The sequence below is a fragment of the Callorhinus ursinus genome, unplaced genomic scaffold, assembly GCF_003265705.2.
Source record: "Callorhinus ursinus isolate GAN/ISIS: 27379988/994484 unplaced genomic scaffold, GSC_fseal_2.0 scaffold16, whole genome shotgun sequence".
In the NCBI taxonomy this organism is placed as follows: domain Eukaryota; kingdom Metazoa; phylum Chordata; class Mammalia; order Carnivora; family Otariidae; genus Callorhinus; species Callorhinus ursinus.
The window spans coordinates 17,161,087-17,184,651 of NW_027397078.1; the positions used below are offsets into that span (position 1 = coordinate 17,161,087).

The 23,565-nt window shown below is 39.7% G+C and overlaps 1 protein-coding gene across 2 annotated transcripts in view; it reads left to right on the top strand.

The window, feature by feature from the left end:
* DMD (dystrophin) overlaps window positions 1-23,565 on the top strand; it is a 2,222,747-nt gene that overhangs the window by 1,906,756 nt on the left and 292,426 nt on the right. For both annotated transcript variants that reach the window (XM_073901937.1, XM_025857655.2), the window contains exon 60: window positions 10,227-10,373. In XM_073901937.1, coding sequence (XP_073758038.1) covers window positions 10,227-10,373 — 147 coding nt within the window. The remainder of the gene's footprint in view (window positions 1-10,226; window positions 10,374-23,565) is intronic.

The following is a 23,565-nucleotide window of genomic DNA, read 5'->3' on the forward strand; positions in this document are numbered from 1 at the left end:
AAGGGACATGATAGAGGAAGGAAGGAAGACAGGACTCCTCCCGCTCTGCCCCAGAGGAGTATTCGAAGTTAGCTCCAGTGCTGCAGCTGCCCGAAAAAGGATCTAAGTCTGTGGCCCTCAGGGATGAGCCTTACTACCCTCTGCTTTGCAGAGTCTCCCTGAACCAGACCAAAAAAGACCTTGTGTGACTTGGTATTCCCCATGTTGCCTGACGCAGTGCTTAACTGGTTGTAGGTGGAGTAAAAGAAGGAGAAATAGAGCCAAACTTCTCATTCATCTTTGCAACAGTCCTGAGGTGGCCATGTTCCTATCCCCGTTCTACACTAGAGGAAATGCATGCAAATAGTTGTAAATGAATTTTTTCTCTAGTAGAAAACCCCAAACATGAGAGAGGAGAGAGAGAAAGACAGAACGAGACACAGATCATCCCTCATCTCAACCCCAACATCTATAAAGTAAATGTTGAGCAAAGTAGACAAAGGTATCTCTGTCTTTGAAGAGATAGCCTTCTATGCCAAGGCTCACCAATTTAGCAGTAGAGCCCGGGTTGGGTTTCAGCCCCCTTGGTCCGCTTGGGCCGAACACTCTACGACTGCACATGGAAACCCTGGGTTGGAGCTTTGTATCTTTTCCTATATAAATATTCTTAACGTTTTTATTCAGCCTTGCCACGGTGCCCTCCGGAAGACTATGCCAAGGTGTATCACCATCAGCAGGACATATTTTCCTTAAATAGATTACTTCTCCTTTTTTCCCGCTTGCTCCATTTCTCTGAAAACTCTCTGGTGGGCACCCAAAACGAGAATATTATGCTCTTGCTCAGAGGCTTAGAGGTATGTCAGAAATGAGCACAACCCTCCAACATAAAATAAATCGAGTAACAGATCTAAGGAATTCGGTTATGGAAGCTGAAGGAAATAAGCTGGCTTCTTTTTTCTTAAGATTTTATTTATTTATTTGACAGAGAGAGAGCACAAGCAGAGGGTGAGGCAGAGGGAGAGGGAGAAGCGGACTCCCCGCCGAGCAGGGAGCCCGAAGTGGAGCTCGATCCCAGGACCCTGGAATGAGCCACCCAGGCACCTCTAAGCTGGCTTCTTTTATTTAGGAATTTGGTGCCAGACTTTTATAGGAAACTGTGGTGATAAAGTAAATTGAGAATAGCTGTTGGTCTGAAGTATTAGTAATTAATGCAAAAAGGCCTAATTCTCTTGACTATTTATTCTTTAGTAAAATTGTATTGAGGGATTATCATGTGCTGGATCCAGGCATACCCTGGTGAAAAAAATAATATCGAATTGCCTTAATGAAGATTATTAGAGTCTTGGGATGGGATAGATGATGAATTAATAAATAGGCAAATGTATATGCACTTTGAAATTGCCAACTGGGCCAAGAAGGAAGGGTGCTAAGAGGGAGAGATAGAGGGAGAGCTCTCTAAACAGGAAAACCAGGGATGGGCTCATTTTCACGGTCCCATTCAGTGAGATCTGAGGTACATGAATGAAAGCCAGCCAGGCAGAGAGTACAGATGTAAAAGTCCAGGCTGAGGGAATAGCATACACGAAGGGTCTAAGCCAAGAATAAGTTTGGTGAGCGCTAGGAACACAGCATTTTCCAAGTTCTTGTTAAAAATGCCTACATCTCAAGCCCACCCTGGACCTACAGAATCAAAAACGCTGGGGACAAGGGACGCCCAGGTGGCTCAGTTGGTGGGATGTCCGATTCTCGGTTTCAGCTCAGGTCATGATCTCAGGGTCATGAGATCGAGCCCTGCATTGGGCTCTGAACTCAGCTCAGCGTCTGCTTCAGATTCTCTCTCCCTCTCTCTCTCCGTTTCTCCCCCCGCTTGCATTCGCTCTCTCTCTCTCAAATAAATAAATAAGTAAATAATCTTTAAGCAAACAAACAAATAAATAAAACACTAGGGACAGGAGCTTGTAGGCTCTGCATTAACAAATGCTCCACAGTGACGATGACGCACGCTCTTAGCGAGAATCCCTGCCTTATGGGGAGTTTTGAGCCTTGTAGGGAAAGGTGAGAGCAAGACAGGGGCAGCAGCAGTAGTAAATGTGGACCCAGACCGTGAACATTTTAGACTGTCAGATCCATTTGCAAATCCAAAAACCTGTTAGTTGTAAAACCTAAGCTGTCTAAAATAACTCCTGAATTTGAATATCAATGTCCTTGTGGTTGATATTTTTAATGGCTTATGGATTATTACTTATTTTTAAATGAGTAAACAGATTTCGTTAACTGACATGTCACTTGATGTTTTGTCACATATAATTAAAATTTCTCAGATAGAAAATATTGGCATTTCTTCTGTTTCCTTAGCAGCCTAAAAACATGGCTTGCTTAAATGATTTATTTATACTCATTAGAGACCTTTTTATTTTTAATTGTGCATATTTTGCATTTAGCCTCTGCAGAACACGGGTGAACTACCTTCTTATTTCTTTTAACTGTGTCATGCGAAAGCTATGGAAAACTGGAAATGTTTTTGTTTTTGGTTTTTTGGTTTGTTTGCTTCTTTTTTTCTGTGAAGAGAAAATAATTAGCAGTCACAGTTAGGATTACAGAAATAAGTTTCCGAGGAAATTAGTCACTAGATGTGCACAACGTGTTCTTGTAAGTAGAAACCTGTCCTTTGTGATCAATTCTGTCTTGTTTCTCATTTCTAATTTATATCTGTGAAGGCAAAATGAACAACATACATAAAAAAGAAGATAGGCATTATTAGTGTGGTAGAGCTGTAATTCAGCTCTGACTCTCAGAACCTTGAGTTTATGAGCTTCATAGTGGAGCCATGTCCAAAAAGATGAAGAATGACGATGGATGCAAATGAGAAAGTGTTAAAAAAGAATTTATGTTTTTGTGTTCAGGTGTGCATTCTTTTTCAAGAAAATGAAGAGAAACTAGAGATCCTTTTTTCATAAAAATATGGGGATTCTTTATGGGGATAATACAGCAGTTGCTCTTCTTTGAGTGCCACAAATTTGGAACTGTGGTGACTCTGAGGACAAACCGTAGCTAAAATATAATTACTGATAATTGTTTGGGAAATGAAAGCCCCAAATTTCTTCATGCCTACAAACTTCATATTGTTTTCCTAAAATCTGGGTGCCTTTTTTTTTTTTTTTAATTTAACCTCCCTCTAAGTCATCCTGATTATGCTACCTCTAGGTCATTAGTTCTGAGTTTGTTTCATTATTTATGTCCTTATTCTGTTTGCTGGTCAAAAGTGGCCATGCCCAACTATGAAAACGTACAAGAATGGCCCTGAAAGCTGAACGCAGGGAAGACAATGAAAAGAAACAGCATAATATTTTGCCTTCAGGCTACCACAATAGGAACCGATGCTGGAATGGAATGCGGCCGCATCTCTAGTAAAAAACAGTACATGTTTCAATGGCATAATTTATTGTCAAGAATGTCTACCAGAGGCAAAAGTGGTATGAAAGGCAGAGGGATATACGTCGTCAGTCTGCAGACTACCCCTTCTGTCTCAGCTCCATCCACTTCCTCAGCATTTGGCAGAGATCACGGAGTCAATATTACAGAAATGGTGGCCGGTCTCCATTTTGTTGGAGATCTATGGGAGAGCCTCATAATGTTAGTAATGAGAATTCACCTAAGAAGTCTCTTGCAAAAAACAAGTGTCTGACCTCTGAAATCCAAGGGTAAAGGAAATTGAGGAACTGGATGAAGTTTGTCTATGTAGTAGATGCTGTAGGCACCCCAGCCAGATCCCTTCACGAAGCTGGTGCACTCATCCCCCAGCAGCTCTGAGGGTTGGCTGCTAAAAGATTCATAGTAGCACCCTTTTCCAGAAAACCTCCCTCAGGCAAAGGAAGCCACCTTGCCTGGGAAATAACACCACCCCTTTTCCCCTCAGACAGCCAGGGGGCAGCTAGCGGCCAAACACCGACTGACATTGGGGCAGAAAAGGACAACCCCTTTGTCTCAAGATGGAACCAACTGTGGTATAATTTGTGCTCCAGAGCTCCCCATGGGATCAAGCTGATGTCGGGCTCCATCTGAGACCACATCCTTACTTAGCTTTTCTGTCCTGTCCGCCTGCCTCTCTCACTTCAGATCGCTCAGACTCTGCTTCCCCAAAACCCAGGCTAAGTCAGTAGGTATCTGAGACAAATGCTGAACCTCCACCCTGGGCACCACATCAGGCAGTGAACCAACCAGAATAAAGAGCCAAGAATTACAGTTAACAATGGACATCTCCAAGCCTGATGCATTTCATGAAAGGCTTGCCTCCATCTTATCTTGTGTTTCTCTGTTATTGGTCCAATGACATTTGAGTAGCTCATGTGCCCCAAGTATTTTAGAAGTTCCAACAGGCCTCTGATCCTCTGGGCAAAGCAGCATATGGTCCTTGACTCTCTTGGCCCCAGTGGCGGGCACTCACTCCCCTCAAGATAATGTAGCCATCCAGAAATGCAGAAGCTGCAAAACACAGCTGGGCTGTACCTGCCCCCAGTTCTTGGGTAACTGGGTTCTATGAGGTCTTCCCTGAGCCTCACATAGGAGTTCTAATAACGCTACGCAAGCCCTGTATTTGCAGGACATGATATCCATTTCCTCCCCCTCACCTTCATACTACTGATGCTGCGTGAAAAATCCTGGGACTTTTCCTAGTGCCTTCTCTTTGTAGACAGTTTTCCAGGGGTTTTGGTTCTCAAACATTTGTTCAATAAGGTTTCATTGTAGAGAGACATGCAGTTAGTCACTATTTCATCTTTTAAGTAGTATTTGTGATGTAAATTTCCCCACACCGTGTATATAGCCTTAGAATGGCCTTTCATCATCAGACCCGACTAATTTTGAATTTCTAGTATGAGACATGGGACTTCTCTGAATTAGTAGGTTAAGATTTCAGAGAAGAATGTTTAATGTCCCCAAGAAGGGAGGTTTTTCAGATTATCAGTACCCCATTAATATATAAATAAAACACTTTATATGTGTGTGCGTGTGATATGTATCATGTCACACAATTTATAAATAAACTCCTAGGTGGCATTGCTAATTCACGCATCCCAGAGCCGCTTCCCCTCCTTGCCTGCTTGTGCAACTGCTCCTACTGTGGCCTTCCTTGGACTGTCCTGGACCTCCACCACCGGCTCCCCTACTTTCTCTCCATCTACAAGCCTCATCTTGCTTCACTTCCCTCCTAATCCAGTTTAGATTCCATCGTGTTTTTCAGTGACATTCCAGCTAAAATTTAAACTGTCTTGTCCCTGACAGAGACACCTGACATGACCCCAAACCTGGATCAAATGCTTTCTCCATGCTTGCAAAGAACACTGTTGGAGAAGGAGAAAATGGGGTGGGCAGGTTCAAGATTTCAAAAAAAAAAAAAAAAAAATGTCAGTCCTCGGCCTCCAATGGGCCCTTGACACCATCTAGCAACCTCGCTAGTTTCTGAGGTCAACCTCTGTCACAGTCTCTGTCACACCTAATTCAAATGTTCCCACTTACCCTGAATTCATGTTTTCATCCAACGAATATTTGTTGAACACCGATTTTATGCCCAATCTGTTGCTTCATACTTCATAGAGGAATCAGAGGCCCTCGAAGTACAAGTCCCTTGACTTATTTTTTTCCAGTCTTTTAAAGTGACCTTCTGTACCCAGCAGCATAGTCCCTTAACTATGAAGCCAAAGCTTCTCCCTCCAAAACAATGTTCCCTTGTTAATAGATCATTCCTTTCTTTTGTTGCAATGTGGTTGATGACTAAAATCCTAAATCTATATTTGAACAAATCTTTAACTACATAAGGATAAGCAACAATCTGACAACCAATTTAATTTCATAAAAAGAAGAAAAACTTGACATATCAGACTTATATATCATTCTAAATCAGTGCTTTTATATCTATAATCAGACAACATTTAATGAAGTGAAAATTCTGCTGGCATGAAACTAGTCATAATAAAATTAGACTTGGTTTGCTCTTTCATGGAGAACATATTCCAGATGTTTAAGTGATTCAAAGAAAACCCACAATATAATGGCTCCCTTCAATGTTTTCTTACTCACTGCTTCCAAACTAGAATAAAATCTAATGAAATTCTGGTCGTATTTAAATAGCACAGGATATTGTTCAGAGTTAACTGTACTTTTTTGACATTTTATACTTGGTGTTCAATAATGTAAACATATATTTATATGTGTAATATTAAAAGCTCTAATGTTGGAAAGATAGTCAAACACAATGTGACATCCAGTTAAATGACACAGGACCCGTATTGAGTCTTTACATGGCATGGTGTCTTGTGATTCGGTGTTTAGGGAGCCATACTTCTTACTCAGTACACTTCTAGGCATTGATAGTCTACAACAGCAGTGAGCCATCCTCAGGGGGTATGGAGCTGCCACAGGAACCTAGGACAGATGCCAAAGTGGAGACTGACTCGGACATTTTTCCCACCTCCTTTTTCTCTTCCTCTCTTCTATCTCCACTTACCTTCTTTCGTCTGTTCTCATGGGCTTAGTGCCCTCATGATGATGTCTAGCTGGCCAAAGTTCTTCGTTCTGCTCAGTCCCATCATGATATCACCCAGCATGAAACTTCCCACCAAATGATCACTTTACCAACTGACCTTCTCCCCGCCCCCATCAAAGCTTCCTTTGATCCTAACAGAAATGTAATCCGGACTAAACTAAACATATGCCTTCTGCCCCCTTTAGTTAATGATGATACTAGTAGTGGTAGCAGTGGTAGTCAAGGAGTGGTAGTAAAATTTATCATAGATTTCTTCTATTCCAGCTCAGAACCTAGAGTTCAGCAGTTAATTGAAAAAGTCAATTCAATTAGGGAATCATAAAAAAGTATGTCTTAAACATTTTATTGGATCTTAGTCAACCAGGATTTTAATGTTGTGTGAAGATTTCTTCTTTAAGTGTAGATTCACTGATTAGACTTCTCCATAAATCACACTGATGATGAAGACTTCGTGATTTCCAGTTCCAGTTTCTTTCATGTAGACAGAACCCATCAGGAAACATGAAAGTCATTCTGAATACAGAACCCTTCTAAATTTTTCAGATTATTTTCCTAATCTTTTACAGTTGCCCTGTCTACACCCAACTCAACAATATTTACTTCTCTTGTTCTTTTTAAAGCACATTTCTAGAGGGTTTAATCTGGTTTTCATAGAAATAATAGCTTATTTTTCTCTTAGACTTAAATTTCTTTGGTTTGTGAAATCTTTAATTAAATTATGTAATTGCAATACTAACTGGCAAAAACAGGTTTGAGACCATACTACAACTGACCACTCAATTAATGAAAGCTGAAGGCCATGCATCCTGGCAGATAGCTCTAACATTTTATTTAGAGGCTATGAAAGGCCCCAGTCACTGTGTTTCACAGAGGCATGAAGACTGGCTAATCTGGTGAGTCTTAAGTAAAGACTAGTTAAGAGAACGTCTACTGTAATTGCTAGATGCGGGGGGGGGGGGTAGGCGGAGGGGAACAGAAGCCACAGGATTCCATGATGGCGGGGAGAGAGGAGGAGAAGGAGAGTGAGTGTTCTGGTTAATGATGTGTACTGGACCCTAATTTTTTAAAAATATTTTATTTATTTATTTGAGAGAGAGCACAAGAGGGGGGAGGGTCCGAGGGAGAAGCAGACTCCCTGCTGAGCAGGGAGCCCGATGCGGGACTCAATCCTGGGACTCCAGGATCATGACCTGAGCCGAAGGCAGTCGTCCAACCAACTGAGCCACCCAGGCGCCCTGGACCCTAATTTTTAATCACCTTCATCTTCCAAAACACCAATGGAGGATTAAAATCTGTGTCCAGGACTTTGCAGGGAGGAAGTGAAAATCCAAATATTCCAATAAAAGGCGTTTGAACACATACATGATGTAGTCCAAAGGGAGCTGAAACCTGCATGTGACTGAGCCAGATACTCAATGGCTAAGAGGCACGCTGTTGAAGACTGATGATTAACAGACGGGGTTAGCCTGCAGTTTTGTCAGACTCTTTGACATCTCTGCAATGCTTTCCTGTTTCTCGTTCCTACTCATATGATATTTATTTATGGTGTGTAGAAACAGATGTTATTACCCAGAAGAGAATGCCTCCATTTTGTGATGATTGCCCTTGTCCAGTTTTCTCCATTGACATTTAGGAAATCTGTTTTCTAGGGGCACCTGGATGGCTCAGTCAGTTAAGCCACCAACTCTTGATTTTGGCTCAGGTCATGATCTCGGGGTTCGTGGGATGGAGCCCCGCACAGGGCTCTTCCCTCAGCAGGGAGTCAGCTTCAGGATCCCCCACCACCACCACGCACCTTAGCACACGCACGCACACATGCTGTCTCTCAAATAAATGAATAAATCTTTAAAATAAATCTGTTTTCTAACCTTTTATTACACAAAACAAAGTGATTATGGATCATTTCCTTTTGGAGATATGAATTTACATCAATGAATTTTACCTCCTTTCATGGGATCCTTTTAATCTCTATATTTATTTATAAGGCAAGGGAATAATAATATTTACTATCAATCCCTATAAAAACTTTCTCAGACTGATTCCTATGACATTCCACTGACATGAAGTTGAATAAAGATGAATACATCAGATAGGATTTTTTTGCATGTCTGTGGTCAGATAGAAAGATTTCTTCTGGTTTCCTTTATTTTTATTTTTTATTAATATATAATTCACAAATGATAAAATTCACCCTTCAGGGGCACCCAGCTGGCTCAGTTGGTGGAGCCTGTGACTCTTGACTTCGGGGTCATGAGGTGGGCCCCATGTTGGGTGTACAGTTTACTTAATAAAAAATTTTTTAAAATTCATTCTTTTGAAGTGTGCAATTCAGTGGTGTTTAGTATATTCATGAGGTTGTGCTACCATCACCACTGTCTCATTCCAGAACACTTCCATCACTCCCAAAAGACGGCCATGATTCTTTAATATAATATTCTTACTGCCCGTTTTTAAAAAACATTAAGTTCTATAGAGTGATTATCACAATGTCTTATATTACCTAAGAACTATATGAGTCTTATATTCCATACAATACCACATTTTAGTGGTGAGATATTCAGGTTGATTTGACAGGACTAATGCCATTCTTATTTAGAATGTACATACTGGCTCCTTTCCTTTCGAGTGGGAGGGAATTGGAGGGTTATAGATGAAGTCGGTGTAAACGGTGGTTTTATCAACATAGTGAACCAGAGAAATAACACCTACCCAGATAAAGCAAGTCAAAGCAGTGCATATACCCAAGCAAGTGATGTTGTCCTTGTGCAAAGACATTACATTACACAAACTGTTCTCCTAAGTGAGGGAATTTGTCCCTTAGAAATTGCTCATTGGAACATTTGGACATCATGCATCATGTTAAAGATCCATAAATGTCATCTCAATAGGGTAAATATGATGCATGGTAATATCCTCCCCATATCTGCATAGGTTTCTTCTGCTCACCAGATTGTCGTGATGCATTGCATCAGAGAATCCCATTCTAGTGCTTCAGAGACAGCCGAGAAGCCCCATGGGAGCCTTCCTAAGTCATTGCTACAAGGACTAAATTACCAGGAGACCAGGAAGTCATTCTTAGGGCTTGACAAAATACCCTAATCTCTAAATGAATCTATTTATTATGCAGTTGGTGTAAAGTATGAATGTAATATTTCATGATTGAGTATATCTTTTTATTGTAAAAAAAAGGGGGGGATCCATTTGTGGTTGTAAGATGAGTAGAATTTAGAATCTAGCAGTGTATTTTTTCTGTTACTTTGCCAATCCAGAATTACTTTGGAAAGGTATATGATATAATAGCTACGAATATGTACTCTGGAGGCAAGCAACCCTGGGTATGTATCCCAGGTTCCTCAATTTTGACCCATTGAACCTTTGGCAAGATATAACCTCTGCAAGTTGTTTTCTCACATGTAAAATAAGAATTCTCCAACTACCAATCTCATAGGGTTATTTTGTAGGAATAAAATTATTAGTATGTGGACAGAGCTCATCACAGGATTAGGCACCTAAGAAATGCTCTGTAAATATTAGTTATTATTATTCACCCATTCACAAATGTTCGTGGTTACAATGTCACTGTAATAGAGCAAACGTCACTAACACTGCACCCCAAAGAGAACAAGATATCTTGTACTTCCCATGTGTCTGTTTCTTTGTTTTAAATGTTCTCATTTTCCAACTCACCCTTGATTATTTCACACAGGTGCTTCGAGGAGAAATTACACCTCTGAAAGAGAATGTCAGCTACGTCAATGACCTTGCTCGCCAACTCACTACATTGGGCATTCAGCTGTCACCATATAACCTCAACATTCTGGAAGACCTGAACACCAGATGGAAGCTTCTGCAGGTAGGCACATTATGAGCATTGCAGTTCCTTGTTACAACAAGAGAATATATGGATAAAGCTTGTTTGTAAGGAACAAGAAAAGTAGTTTCTTCATGTGATGTTCTGGATAATATTTCATGAATATAGGGTATTTTATATTATTTAGTAAGTTCCTATATAAATGTTTTCAAACCTATTAGTAATAATTTTTGTAAATAGCTTAAAGTTAGACTTTCCTATATCTTGCAATAAATATGGAAAATTGTGCTGAATCATGATGGAAGGACTTATTTACTCTCATACAATTACTTTGTACTATTATTGCTTGGATTCTTTCAACATCTTTACCTCTGGAATCCTAATTTAAACAACAGTCAATGGTAAGACATATTCTAAAATCTTTCTAAAAAGAACATCCTGGGCACCTGGGTGGCTCGTCGGTTAAGTGTCTGCCTTTGGCTCAGGTCATAATCCCAGGGTCCTGGGATCGAGCCCCAAGTTGGGCTTCCTGCTCAGCGGGCAGTCGGCTTCTCCCTCTGCCACTGCCCCCACTCATGCTCACTCGCTCACTCTCTCTCTCGCTCGCTGTCTCTCAAAAATAAATAAATAAATAATCTTTTTAAAAAATAATAAAAAATAAAAAGAACATCCTATCACAAACCGAGGTTTTTCATAGCTTTGCATAATAAATATAGAGACCAGAAGCATGCTCAAGGTCACACTTACTAGCTGTGGGACCTTGGGCAAGTTATTTAACCCTTCTGTGCTTCGGTCTTTTATCTGAAGAAAATGTGAATATTAAATGTTTCTAAAATACCAGTCTATTATTAGGAGAAGTGAGTCAAAAGATGTGGAAAGTGCTTAGAACAGTACTAGTTACATAGTAAATGTTGTATAAATTCTAGCTCTTGGTGTTATTGCAGTTATAATGGTTATTATTATAGCAGACAAGTTTTGGAATCAAACTTACTGAATGACCTTGAAGTCACTCATCCTCTCTGTCAGTTCTCTCATCTCTAACATGCTTGCTGTAATAGTAAAGAAATTAATTCATGTAGAGTTGTTAGTACAGTACCTGGCTCATAATAAGAACTCAGAAAAGGTAATGTGTCTCTATGTTCCCCACATGAGGGACACTGTGTAAATACCCCAAAACCTCCAAACTGCTTTTACCGTAGAATTAGAGAATTGTCTTGTCTCCCTCTCCAGTTTCATAGGATGCAGACAGTATGCTTCTGAGGACAGAGAGGAAACTGAGTTTAAAAATATTTGTTTTCAATGTTTTAATAGGAAAAAAATGATAAAGCAGATAACTTTTTGTATTGGCAGTCCATTTAGGGGTGTGATTGAAAGTCCTGTTGAAGAATTGCTAGATCTTTAATAAAAACAAGTTCCAAATTCAAGACCTCTTGAGATCTCCTATAATTTAATTCTTGTTGTGATGGATAGTTTTGAAATATCTGTATGATAGACTGGTATAAGTGGCATTGACTAAAGCAAGGCAATATAGTTAAGCAATTAAATGCCTTTCTATGTCTATTCGTTTCATAGTGGCTAAGTACTATTAAAATCTTATCAGCTTCATCCTTAGTATGTTTTTCACTTTAAGGAAAGTAATAAATGCCCAAGGAAAAGCAGTGGCCACATTTGTTCTCTTCAAGCACTCTTGAACTGTATCTTAAAATTTCTTTTAAAGAACCAAATGCTGGGCGCCTGGGTAGCTCAGTCGGGTAAGCGTCTGCCTTCAGCTCAGGTCATGATCCCGGGGTCCTGGGATGGAGCCCCACATCAGGCTCCATGCTCAGTGGGGAGCCTGATTCTCCCTCTGCTGCTGCTCCCCCTGCTTGTGCTCTCTTTCTCTCCCTCTCTGTCAAATAAATAAATAAAATCTTTAAAAAAAAATGCTGCATTTGTTTTCTGAACGTGGTATGAGATTTGTGACCATGGCACATAAGCTTACAAGATGAGGTCAAAAGATTATGACTGATAAGGAAAGTTTCTAAAGATCAGTGCTAGATGAGCCATTATAGTCGCACTCTTTATTTAGATGTAAAGTATGAGAAAATATTAATAGCTTAAGTTTTGCTCATTCCTTAAAATGAATAAGGACTTGGTTATAAATATAGGGAAGTACATGGAAGGAGCTGATGTAGTAAAAAGAGGACTGGAGTGAATAATATTAGCCCTGACTTCAAACTGAAGCTCATTCTTTGACCATGTTATCTTGAAGAAGCCTTTATCCTCCCTCAGCTTTAATTCCCTCATTTATAAAATGAAGCAATCCATTCGGTCTCAGGGCACAGCCAGCTCAATCCTATGATTCTGTATCTGGATATCTTGGCGGGGGGGTGGGGGAGAGATGCATATGACAAAATTTAGTTTAGAATCAATACAGTGGCTTCCTCTCTTCATGTTACAGACATGGCTCGTGGGGATTGTGTTTCTCCTTCTTTCATTTTAACTTTCAAACCCCTCATCCCAAGCCCACATATACACGGCTTTCTCGTACTAAACAGCTCGATGAGTTCATGGTACATGCTCTTGTTGTGGCAAATTTCACATGTTGCTATTTTTGAACATGACCTTAAGGATATGCTTGAAAAGTGTTTTCAGCAGAGAGCTGATAAATCCAAGGTTTGGGGTTGCACATAACTGAGTCAAGTGGATTCCATTTGTTTCCTATGACCATAATTGTAACCACTCTGCCATATTATAAATGGTAGTCCTTGTTCAGAAAGTGAACAATGCCAAGAAATGAGATTCACATCAAATAACTTCATCCCCTTGGCAGAGCAAGTCATATGTCCTGTCAACAACATTTTACCATTAGAAGAATGTATCTGACTAAAGAGTCACCCGACTTCTGTGAAGGGAAGCTGGAGCCCATCACAGTGCTATGTCAGTTAGGACATCATGATACAAAATTAGTACAAATTCATCTCTGCTTCTCTGTCTACTAAGACAGAGAAAAATTAAGAAATAGAGAGTTGGAGTAACAGGAAGGCACATATACACCTAAGAAAAAAACCTCTGAAATTGGGGCAAAATAGTGTAATAGAAGAAAGAGAGTTACATAGTACCAGGCTATATCTATTTGATACCAGAATATCCGGGGTTTAATTAGACAATCCATGAATTTTTATCTTTTTTTTCAAAGATTTTATTTATTTATTTGAGAGAGAGAGAGTGAGAGATAGAGAGCACGAGAGGGAAGAGGGTCAGAGGGAGAAGCAGACTCCCTGCTGAGCAGGGAGCCCGATGCGGGACTCGATCCCGGGACTCCAGGATCATGACCTGAGCCGAAGGCAGTCGCTTAACCAACTGAGCCACCCAGGCGCCCCTCCATGAATTTTTATCTTAAAAGAAAGCCATGCTGGTTTTTTTTAGCTGTGTGCAATATCAGTCAAAATGATAGAAACAGATAAACCATGCATATTTGACATCAACAGCCAAGGAAGACACAATCACGATTAATCTGTACATAGAAACAGTGTCTAGAGAGCTCCGAATTTATTTGGGATGCACTAATAGAAGTTTAGAGACATTGGTTTCCCTGTTGGAAACTCTGTAGGAATAAAATCCTCTTTTCTGCCTCAGAGTGGACTCACTGGTTGGGATGTTTGTCCTAGACCACGTGACACTGTGTTTTAGGCAGAGGAAACCTATGCCCTTCCTCGTGAGGAGGAGTTTTCATGTGCATTCGCTTGTTTAATCCTCATAACATTAGGATGATGCCTCACTATTACCTATTATCACTAGTCCCTTTTACATGTAAGGAGACTGAGACGTAGAATATGACACAGTCCCGGTCACAGTCAAGGTGTGAATCCTCTCTTCGGAACTGCGACCCCCCCCCCCCCCCGGCCCTTTTGTTTCCTCTTATCAAAGTCCTGTTTAGTTTGGACGTCACAAAGGCATACTTGAAAGCTAGTTTGGGCCACCTGGGTGTGAAATACTTCGCTCTTTTCCTGCTTCTCCCCTTTTTTGAGTGACTCTCGGGGATATTAACTTTGAAATCTTTTTACAAACCAATGGATTAACGAGCCCAGTTCAGTGTACCCCTTAAAAATCCCACCTGTAGTTTGAAATATAAGATGTTAAAGCATTACATTCTTCATTGTCTTTAGAACACAGCAACCATCCGAAAATCGACCAAAAGTGATTTTAATGAATTAGCTCTTAAAGCAGAAGCAATGCTAATATTTGACCCGGTACAAATGAGTATGAAAACCAAATGGGAAGAAAATTAAACTGATGATAAACTTTTCTAATGTTGAAGCAATGGGTACATGTTCAGTGACATAGTCATGCTCTTTATTCACCAAGCGCAAGTACTACAGAGAATATTCAACTCTAGGGAAGTACCGCTGGGGGATGTTCTAACCATTTCTCTGCATTACTAGTAAACCCGTGAAGAGCAACAGAAGCTGCAAATACACTTTAATATAAAGAGTACATGCTTTATTGACTGTGGGATGTCTGGAATGTAATCACTTGAAAAATATTGAATATGAAGACATTTCTAGGCATGATATTCTTTAAATATGTTTAAGGACAGTATCATGAATTATGTATGTTTTTAAAGATTTCCTAAGATTCTTCCACAGTCATGCAGACAGTTACATTACTCCATCTTCACATCTGTGTTAACTTTCTGTCACAAGGATCTAGACCCTCATCTTCTGCACATCCCTGTGTACCTAGCAGAAGCCATAATCATCCTATCTGGTCCAAGGACATACTGACCAAAATCCCCTTTACTGCTTATGCCATCTTAGGAAAAATTTTATAGATGCGTTTTCTTTTAATACTTCTGTAATGGCTCACTCTTTCTCCATGTCATAAACAAAAAAATATGCTATTATGACAATACTATCAAAGTGGTACCTTTTTAGATCTCTGACTTACAAATTCTTCAGTAATTCCTGACCAGGAGTTTGGTCTACATAATCAGACTAGTAAGACTGTGGAAGAACATGGGATCATATTTAGCTGGCCAACAAAAATATTTGCATGGCTTTGTTTTTTAAAAATTTAACAAGCGTTTTAATTGAAAAATTAAGAATTCCAGCACAGCAGCTTACGATCTTTACTTTGGTGAGATAGGTTTCCAGAGCAGGCTTCTATCTGTATATGTGTGTGTTTGTCCTTGTCATCATTGAGCACAGGATTTGATCCTTTAAATATGTTGACTGATTTTGAACATTTTCTTCATACTCTTTTTTTATTTTTAAGGATACTGTACTAAGCATTTGGCATGATGGGGTCCCTTCTAGGCAGGGGGGTCTAAGTGAGCTGTGCCATCTGCTCTTACAAATAACGTGGACCTTTTACTAACTGAGGGTAAGGAGAGGATAGCTGACTTCAGTCCCTTTGGTTGGCCAAGGGTTGCTTCTACCGATGTCTTCTTAGCATGTTCTTTTTTGCCTATTTCTTTAACAATACCTAAAATGATTCTGCCTGTGGTTAGACCACAGAACCCAGGAGAAAATGATGAGACTGAGGCCGTTCTCAAAGGAAATGTGTTTTCCTCTATCAGTTTTTCTCAAATGGTCATAAGCATCAGAATCACCTAAAGACTTATTAAATCACTGGGCCCCACTTCCAGCGTTTCTGATTCAGTAGGTCTGGGCTGGGGTTGGACATTCCGCCTTTCCAACCAGCTCCCAAGTGAGGCTGGTGCTGCTGATCCAGGGACCACACTCTGAGAACCATTGTCCTACATTAAGTACTTGCCAGGTACAGACAACTTTAAAAGATTTTTAAAAGTGTCTTCTGTAAGATACTTCGAGAAGTTTACGGTCACACTGTGGAAAATAAGCCTAACACCATGCAGAAAATTCTGTATTAGAGGAGTGTTACGGTGCTACAGCAACCTGGAAACCTAAGCCCTTAACTTGTCTTCCAGGCAGAAAGAGGAGGGTGAAGGGAAACTTCTTGTAGATTCCTTTTAGTAGAACTGAGATATGTTGTAAGTGTCATATACATATCAGGTTTCAAAGACTCAGCACCAAAAATAAAATATTTTTATACTGGTTACATGCTGAGGTGATAATATTTTTATGTATTTGGCTAAGTAAAAGATATCATTAGAATTAATTTCACCTGTTTTTTATGATTATTCATACTTGGGTATTTTTCTTGAAGATGAACAAAGTGAGCCTGTTGCTTCAAGTAAAACAACCGACACCGTTTCTTTTTACTTTTTTTAATGTGTCCACTAGAAAATTTAAAATGACATAATGCAGCTCGCATTATATTTCTATTGGATAGTACTGGTCAAGAACAAAAATCTAGCATAGATAAGATTCAGCTGCAGAGCTTGTTAAAACACCCTTACCACCACCACCACCCCCCGCCCCAAGATTTAGTAGGTATTGGGTGAAGCCTGCGATTCTGTCTTTCTATCGAGGTCCTGGGAGAAGCTGTTGAGATATAAGTCGTACTGCCATTGTGCAGGGATCCTCTAATTCTTGGAATGTTAATAAGGGATCCACGGGCTTGAAAAGATTGGACTCCACTAACCAAAAATATTGTAGTGCTGTGGGAAAAACTACCCTAACATGTTCTAAACTGTAAGTAAAAAGACTTCAACTACAATGCTGAGTTTGATGTGTCCCCTGGCAGGAGTTTTTTAAAAAAGCTGAAAGTGAAGGAAATGAGAAGAACAAAGAGGAAAGAATGTGTTTGTTTTAGAGAAGGTTAGGTCACAGAAGGATTTGTTGACATTAGGAATAGAATGACCCATGAAAAAAAGGACAATTAAGTTCTAAGAAAACGTCTTTTCAGTGAGGAGAGAACACTCATTTATGCTTAGCCTCGTCTCTGTTAAAAAAAAATAAAAAGGAAGTGCACAAATCCCTTTAAAGATTTGAAGGAATGAGGAATGCGTGCATCTCAGAAGTCCAGGATAACTCAGGCCTTTAGAACACACTGAGGTCAACGCGTACTGTCAACCTTCTGGACATTTACCTCAGTCACTGTGGCTTCCAGTGTTTCTACAGCTAATGATACTTTATTCAAGAAGAATGATACTGAAATTGCCTAGGGAACCTTGAAAGTAATGTGACACAGAGGTTCCAGAGTCCGGCCTCCGCACTCCAAAGAATAGTCTAGTTTTCAAGGGCATTCTCTATTGCGAAAAAAAAAGAAAAAGAAAAAGGTCATTGCGATGTGTGGGACTAGAGGGAGAAAAGTGAATGATGTAGGAAGTGTGACCAAAAAAATTATACGGGGTACAAAATGAAGCCAGTGGAAGTCACAGAAATATTTATTGGTTGAAGAGAATGCAAGGCATATTAATTTTTCAGGGCTTTTATAAAGTGAAGCCAAACCTTCATGAAGTTATCTGATTGCTTGATCTTTGTGTACTCCTTAATTCCTGATTTGTTTGCATTGGGAGCTATTTTTGCTAGTTGTGAAGCTAGCTGTGGTAATCCATTTAACTATTTTGTGGTTTTAAAACACGTCACGCGTCCCTGTCAAATGTGTTTAAACAGCAGCTAAATTTATGGATGTCCGCATTTCTTTTACTTTCTTGGTGTCGCTCCCTCCTTTTCAGCAACACGCACGCAATCAAGAGTATTTAAAACTGCCATTATGCTCACGCTTTCCTGTCCCTTCTTTCTTCTTCTGCAGCTGACATTTGCCCTTCCCTCCGATTTTTCCCTGCTTTACTCTTGATTCAGTTAAGGGTCCTGGGCTCTGCAGCCAGACCTCCATCATCCGAGGCGAGCTGCCTCGGCTCCGCCCTTGCTTGGGGCACTTGTTTGCCCTGGCTGTCCGCCTCTTTGCCTTTCCCACTGCCCTTTGGCGTGTGACACTCCCCAGCAGCTGCTCACATTTCCCAGGCTACGTCACGCACAGCATTCAAAGGGCTGCTATTCCCACATTTCCACCCGAGGACTCCCCCTCTCCTCCTGCCCTGCACATTCCTCTAGAAATAACCCCCTTTCAGACCATATGAAAGGCTGAATGTTAAAGCCTACTCCGCAAGTAACTCCCTAAGAAACTGGCTTATGAAATTCAGAAATGCTGAGTTTAAAGGTCAGTGCCACAGAGTGAATCCTAAATTACTGTAGTTTATCTTAGTGTTTCTTTATTTTTATCAGTTCTTTAAGGTCCTTAAAATAATTGTCATCCAGATGTAAGTTCTCGCCTCAATTAACATATTCATTAATTTCAAAGGTGGATATATAGATGAAAAATATAATAAATTAGAAATTGATGATTCTATTAGAAATACTCTTTCTACAACAGGGCCATACTTTATTTGGCCAACAATATAGATTTGAGAAGAATTGATTTTAGTGGGAATTATGCATTACTGAAATTACTAATGTGCACTTATGTGGCTCTTACTGCATGCCATTCACTTTTCTAAGCACTTTTACATGTACTAACACTTGTGAGTCTCGCAGTCACCCTAGGAAGTAGATTCTATTTTTATCCTCATTTTACAGACGAGGAAAATGAGGAACCATGAGGTTAGGCGGCCTGAGTTCATGTAGCTGGCGAGAGAGTCGAGATTTGAACCCACGCAATCTGGCTGGAGAATGTCAGAACTACCAACTATATAGTACCTCCTCTCTCGTGTCAGAGAGACTGACATGACAGTATTTCCTCTGCATTTACAATGCAGCCCTCTCAACAACAAACACAGCTTCCCCCTCACATTTATTAATTTGTCAGGAATCACCTACATCAAGAGTTTAGGAAATACAGATTTAAAGTAGGATGACTATATGAATCTCAGACCACAGTCTTGGGAATAGATTGTTTAACACAGAACCTGAATCACTCAGAGATTAAAAATGAGAATCTCTCGGGGTACCTGGGGGCTCAGTCGGTTGAGCATCCAGCTCTTGATTTCAGCTCAGGTCATGATCTCAGGGTCATGGGATCAAGCCCCGTGTTGGGTTCCTCGCCCCCACGATTCTCTCTCTCTCCCTCTCTCTCTCTGCCCCCCACCTCTCTGAGAGAGAGAGAAAATCTCTCATCTATAGTACCAGGAAGATTTAATCACCAAACTCTTCCTGAAGTGAGCAGAAATACTCCTTTATTAAATAAATATTTTCCATTCAATAAATATTTTTCTGCCATCTACCTTCTGCCAGATGCTGTGTTAGATAATAGGCATACAGTTGCGCAAAAACCAGATACTGTCTCTGCCCTCATGGCAATTACAGTTTCTTGGGAAGATACTCATTAATAAAGAAAAATGTCTCATATAATAATTACAAATAGTGGTAGATGTCATGAGAGAAAAATGCAGAGCATATAGTGAAGACCTGTGTGGGGGGCGGGGGGTGTGTGTATGTGTTGCCGTGAGGGTGGGAGTTAGGGAAGGCTGATCAGGAAGACTTCCCAGAGAAAGTGGCCTTTCAGCCAAAGCCTAAAGGATGAAGACAAGTTAACTAAGTGGCTTTTCTATTCATCTGTAGCTTTTATTTTAAATGGCCTGGAGCTTGTGACTAACTATAAACAGAGTAGTAAAATTCTACTGTGCAAATTTAATAACTAGGAATCATTTGAAGTAATGGACTGCAGAGTTAACATATAATTAAGTCACATTGGAAGATTTCTTATCACTCTGTATCACAGAGAGCATCCCGTTTGAATTCTTCACAGCACTTATGAAAATCTGTAGCTATGGGTGTTTGTTGACTTATTTATTGAAAGTCCGTCTCCCGCACCTGAGGGGCAGCTCAATGCGGGCAGAGCCCTATAAACACCGTGTCTACTGAAACTTGGCAGTGTTTTTACATAGTAGGCACTCAATAAATATTCCTCGAATTGCTGAATGCATGAAATGAAGCAAAAATATTATTAAAAACTATAAAATAAATGGAAACTTATACCACAGGGTTAAAATTAGGAAATGAAACAGTCATTTCTGGATAAACAGTATTCATGCCTAGATCTGTGGATTCATAAAGTTAACCAATGCTTAAACAATTTTCCAAAGATTCCAAAAAGAAAAGTAATTGACCAAAAATTAAATATTTATCTTTTACTCTATGGTGAACCGGATTCACTCATATCCTAGACTTTTATCAGCAATTAATGATCAGTGTGCTCTAAACAACAAGGAATATACTTAATGTTACCTTTGAAGGAAAATGAGATGAAATAGCTTCCCTTTCTCCCCCACTTTTTTATGGAGGTATAATTAACATATAACATTATATTCAAGTGTACAGCCTAATGATTTGGTATTTGTATATATTGTGAAATAATTACCACAATAAGTCTAGTTAACATCCATCACCATACCTAGTTACAATTGTTTGTTCTTATGAGAATTTTTAAGATCTACTCTTTTGACAAGTTTCAAAAATATAATATACTATTATTAACTCTAGTCACCACACCATGCATTACATCCTCATGACTTATTTATTTCATAACTGGAAGTTTGTACCTTTTGACCCCCTTCACCTTCACCCATTTCACACACACCCCCCACCCCCCACCTCTGTAGCTACTAGTCTGTTTTCTGTATCTTTAAGCTTGTTTTCTTTTTAGATTCTACATATGAGATCATATCATATTTGTCTTTCTCTGTCTGACTTATTTCACTTAGCATAGTGCCCTCAAGATTCATCCATGTTGTCACAAATGCCAAGATTTCATTCTTTTTATGGCTGAATAATATTCCGTTGTATATATACCATTTCTTTATCCATTCATCTGTCAGTGGACACTTAGGTTGTTTCCATGTCTTGGCCATTGTAGGTAATGCTGCAGTGAACATGGGGGTATGCATATCTTTCTGAATTAGTGTTTTTGTACCTTCCCTTTCTGATAACAGCTTTCTTGAGGTATAATTAACACATCCATATTTAAAACATACAAATTGGTAAGTTTCATAAGTGTATATACCTAAGAAACCATTACCACATTCAAAATAGTGAATATACCCATTCCCCCAAAAGTCTCTTCATGGCCCTTGGTAATCTCACCCTCCCACCCCTCCACTGCCTCCAAGCAACCACTGATCTACTTTCTATTAGTGTAGATGAATTTGCATTTTCTAGTTTTATATAAATGGGATGTATCGTCTTTTTGGTCTCATTTCTTTCAGTCACCATAATTATCCTGAGATTCATCCATAGTTTATCCCTGTTTATTGCTGAGCAATATTCCATTTTATGGAAACACTCACATTTGTTTATTCATTTACCCTTCAATGGACTTTTGGGTTGTTTCCAGTGTGGGACTCTCTGCTGCTATGAACATCCATGTACAAGTCTTTGAATGGACTTTGTTTTCATTTCTCTTGAAGAAATGCTTGGGGGAGGGACAGGTAGATTTTGTGGTAGGCATGTATTTCACTTACTAAGAAAATGCCAGACTATTTTCCAAACATTTGGTAATGTGACCATTTTACATTCCCACCAGCAGTGTATGAGAGTTCCAGTTCCTTCATAGCCTCTCTAAAATTTGTGGTCAATTTTTAAAATTTAGCCATTTAAATAGCTACGTGGCGGTATCTCATTGTGGTTTAATTTGTGTTTCCCTAATGGCTAATGATGCAGCCATTCCAGCTTTCTTCTGATTACTGCTGGCATGGTAGAACTTTTCTCATCCTTTTATTTTTAGCATATTTGCGTCTTTGTATCAAATGTACATTTCTTATAGTCAGCATATAATTGGATTTTGCTTTTTTCAAATCCAATCTGACTTCTTTTAATTGGGGGATATTTGGACTGTTTATATTTAATGTGATTATTGATATGGTTAGGTATAAATCTATCATCATGCTATTTGTTTTTGCTTCATCCCATCTGTTCTTTGTTTGCTTGTTCCTCTTTTTCTGTCTTCCTTTAGATTAATAGGAATTAATGAATTCATTTTATCTTTTATGTTGGCATATTAGCTATAACTCTTGGTTTTATTTCAGTGGTTGCATTATGGTTTATGGTACATATACATCTTTATCATAGTGTACCTTCAAGTGGTTTTAGACCACTTCACATATGGTACAAGAACCTCTCAATAACGGATTTCCAGTTCTCCCTTTCCAAACTGTGTGCTATCCTTTGGGGTCTTTTAAGATTAGGTGGGATTAGACTGACAGTATAGGGCTAATTAGTGAGGCAAGACCCTTCCGTGTGCTCTACCCAAGACCCTGTGAGTCTTGATGTTTCCAGGATGACTTGTAAGGAACAGGCACTCCTTCCTGCCGTATGAGTGCTGGACCCTATTGTCTCTGATCCCTCTTGGTGATTTTTAACCACACACGTGCTAATCACTACTCAACTGAATACACGAGGGAGACCCTCTATAAATCTCCAGGGTTCTCTCTGTCTGTGAAACTCTGCTCTCTGGGCTTCTTTCCTATGAACTCTAGCTAACTTAGTCTTCTGGGACTCTCAGTTCCATTATCTGAACCCTCAGAATCTGCCAGGATCCTCCTGGGTTCTTCTTCCCCCATGCTATGAACTGGAAACTCTCCCAAAGTAGTAAGCGAGGACAGTCCTGGGGCTCACCTCATGTTTTCCATCTCTCAGAGGTCACTATCCTTCTTTGCCTGATGTCCGTTGTCTTACACGCCATCGTTGCATACATTTCATCCATGTTGGAGTTATTTCAAGACAGAGGGTAAATTTGGTCCTTATCACCCCATCTTGTTCAATAGCAGAGGTCCGAAAATATCTTTTGAAGCACAGTTTTGTTTTTTCTTGATTTGGAGATCATGTGAAAAGAATGTTGGAAGAAAATAGGTAATTAGCTGATAATGCGCAATTCTCCAGACATAGAGATGCTGTTAGTCACTTACCAACGTTGCACATACTTTGTTTCCCTTTCACAATACCAGTGATTGCCTTATACTCTTTCCATCATACTTTTTGCCTAGTTGTATTCAGGGCCTTGCCTTTGCAATCAAGTTGGCTAAGCCTCGGGTCTTAGTCTGTATCTAAAAAATCTGATCAGAGCCTGAAGCCAAGGCTATGTAGCAAGGTGCCCCCAGCATAAATCAGCCAACAGTACAGCTGCTAAATCTTTTAAAACAGCTGAATATGTCAATGTACTTTATTGCCTAGAATTACTGAATATTTTAATATTCCTAACCGTACACTTCAACAGTCATTCCTTAACAAGTTCTACTTAATTATTCTTAATACTATATCATTTAATAACCAGTGTGCTACCATGCATAAGGTTTCTTTTTAGGAAAGATGGCCTGTTAAAATTGTTACCGCCTATC